The sequence below is a fragment of the Cariama cristata genome, unplaced genomic scaffold (assembly GCF_000690535.1).
Source record: "Cariama cristata isolate BGI_N322 unplaced genomic scaffold, ASM69053v1 scaffold27520, whole genome shotgun sequence".
Lineage (NCBI taxonomy): Eukaryota > Metazoa > Chordata > Aves > Cariamiformes > Cariamidae > Cariama > Cariama cristata.
The window spans coordinates 2,754-5,481 of record NW_009596756.1 but is presented as its reverse complement, the minus strand read 5'-3'; the positions used below and the strand labels follow the sequence as shown (position 1 = coordinate 5,481).

The following is a 2,728-nucleotide window of genomic DNA, read 5'->3' as shown; positions in this document are numbered from 1 at the left end:
AGTGATAGGACAAGGGGTAATGGTTTTAAACTAAAAGAGGGGAGATTCAGACTAGATATAAGGAAGAAATTTTTCACATTGAGGATGATGAACCACTGGCAGGGGTTGCCCAGAGAGGTGGTAGATGCCCCATCCCTGGAAACATTCAAGGCCAGGTTGGACGGGGCTTTGAGCGACCTGATCTGGCTGAAGATGTCCCTGCTTATAGCAGGGGGGTTGGACTAGGTGGCCTTCCAAAGTCCCTTCCAACCCAAACCATTCTACGATTCTATGATTCCATCATCCCGCTCCATCTCCCCTTGGTGGCTGGATCCTGGGCTCAGAGAGGGATGTGAATGTCTGGGGACATTCCCATCCATCCCCAATCATGGGGGCTGCCAGGACCATGCAGCGCCTTGGAGGACCCCGCTCTGTGCCCCAGGCATGTCCCCTCTGCAGCTGGGCCCAGCAGCCCTGCACTGCCTGGTCCTCTGTGCCACCTTTCTCCCTGCAGAGGGACTCCTCAGTGTCTCTCTCCCCACTGGTGCCACGACATCCCTCAGCCTCGCTCACCCTCCCTGCCTGCTCTCCCTGCCCGCTCTCCCTGCCAGCCCCTCAACCCGCATCCTTGTGTTGCAGAGAGACCTGTGGAAGATGTCGAACCCGAGAAACGGCGACACCAAGCCCCCATGTTTGCCCCGCAATGGACTGGTGAAGATCCCCACACAACCCAACAGCCTCAGCTCCGCCAGCATCACCAAAGGCACCCCAGCCATGAAAAACCGCCTGTGCCAGCCTTCCTCCGTGCCTGCCATCCTCAGCCCGGCCTTAGCCCATCGCAGCGACCTGCCCATCCCCAGCCTGGCCTCCCCGCTCTCCTTGGCCGCACTGGCTGGCGTCTCCTCCCCTCCCAGTGCTTCCTTGGTGGGACTGAACATGGGCGAAGGCTCAGAGCAGCCCTCGCCGGAACGACTGCCTGGCTCACCCTCAGAAAGGCAGCTGGCGGTGGATGAGAAGATCCTCAACCGCTTGTTCTGGTACTTTTCGGCGTGCGAGAAGTGCGTGCTGGCGCAGGTGTGCAAGGCATGGCGACGGGTGCTCTACCAACCCAAGTTCTGGGTGGGCTTGACACCTGTCCTGCACACCAAAGAGCTCTACAACGTCCTGCCTGGTGGCGAGAAGGAGTTCGTCAGCCTGCAGGGCTTTGCCGTCCGTGGCTTCGATGGCTTCTGCCTCGTGGGCGTCTCCGACCTGGACATTTGTGAGTTCATTGACAACTACCCCCTCTCCAAGAAGGGGGTGAAGTCCATGAGCCTTAAGAGGTCGACCATCACGGATGCGGGGTTGGAGGTAGGTGACCCCAGCAAGGTGACCGGCATGGCTGAGACATGGCAATGGTGGGTCCTTCCAGGTGGCCCCAGGAAAACACAGCGCTTTCACTAGCCCCCGGGCATGATGGAGGCATGGCCATCTGTGGGTGCGGGCAGCGTCAGGAGCTCCTGCCTGTGGTCCAGGGAGTGGGATGGCCTGCAGGGGGATCTGCTGGGGCAGGGGCTTCATCCCTGCTGCCTGCAGATGCTGCCAGGAAGGCAAGGCCAGGTGCAGTAGCCATGCTGTCGGGTGGTGGATGCAGCGGTGGGCGATGAGCAGGACTTGGGGGACGGGGCCATCCCTGCTTGGATGGCTGGTCCCCAGTGAGGGGGGGGTCACCTAGGCAGCGGTCTGCGGGTCAGATGGAGATGAGGTAACTTGTGGTCCTCCACAGAGCCAGGCAAGGTCCCCACCTAGGTCCCCTGCCCCACACCATGCCCAAACACAGCACCAGCTGCTCCACGGCCACATCTTACACCAGCAGCGACCAGGCTGGGAGTGGGCAATAATCCTGGTCCCACCCACAGCATCAGGTACAGAGCAGGGGCCATGGCCAGGGGTCCCTGAGTGTCCCCTCCTGTTCCACACTAATGCTGGCATGTCCTAGAGCAGGGTACTGCTGCGACACCAGGGGGGTCCTGGGGAGAAGGCTGGACCCAGACAAGACTGGGGGCAGTGGGAAGAGCCTCAGGGGGCTCCGAGAGAGCTGGGACAGTGGTGTGGGGCTGCGCAGGGCCGGCAGTGCTGCCTCCCGTGACCTGACCCCCTACCCCTTGGCAGGTGATGCTGGAGCAGATGCAGGGTGTGGTGCGGCTGGAGCTGTCAGGCTGCAACGACTTCACGGAGGCTGGGCTGTGGTCCAGCCTTAACGCTCGCATCACAGCACTGAGCGTCAGCGACTGTATCAATGTGGCCGACGACGCCATCGCCGCCATCTCGCAGCTCCTGCCCAACCTCACCGAGCTCAACCTGCAAGCCTATCACGTGACGGATACAGCACTCGCCTACTTCACCGCCAAACAAGGCTACACCACCCACACCCTCCGCCTCAACTCCTGCTGGGAGATCACCAACCACGGCGTGGTCAACATGGTCCACAGCCTGCCCAACCTGAGCGTCCTCAGCCTCTCGGGCTGCTCGAAGGTGACAGATGACGGCGTGGAGCTGGTGGCTGAGAACCTGCGGAAGCTGCGCAGCCTCGACCTCTCCTGGTGCCCTCGCATCACGGACATGGCCCTGGAGTACATTGCCTGTGACCTGCACAAGCTGGAGGAGCTGGTGCTCGACAGGTACGGGGCCGTGCCAAGCTGTGCTGAGCTGTACCGTGCCATGCCAAACCATGCCGAGGTATGTTAGGCAGTGCCAAGGCATGTCGAGC

The 2,728-nt window shown here is 61.5% G+C and overlaps 1 protein-coding gene across 1 annotated transcript in view; it reads left to right on the top strand.

Annotated features, from left to right (window-relative positions):
- The first annotated feature begins 622 nt into the window (after positions 1-622).
- The window catches only part of FBXL16 (F-box and leucine-rich repeat protein 16), a 3,579-nt gene continuing 1,473 nt past the window's right edge, over positions 623-2,728 (top strand). The window contains exons 1-2 of the mRNA XM_009707396.1: positions 623-1,329; positions 2,131-2,639. Of these exons, the coding sequence (XP_009705698.1) occupies positions 634-1,329; positions 2,131-2,639 (1,205 nt within the window). The 5' untranslated portion in view covers positions 623-633. The remainder of the gene's footprint in view (positions 1,330-2,130; positions 2,640-2,728) is intronic.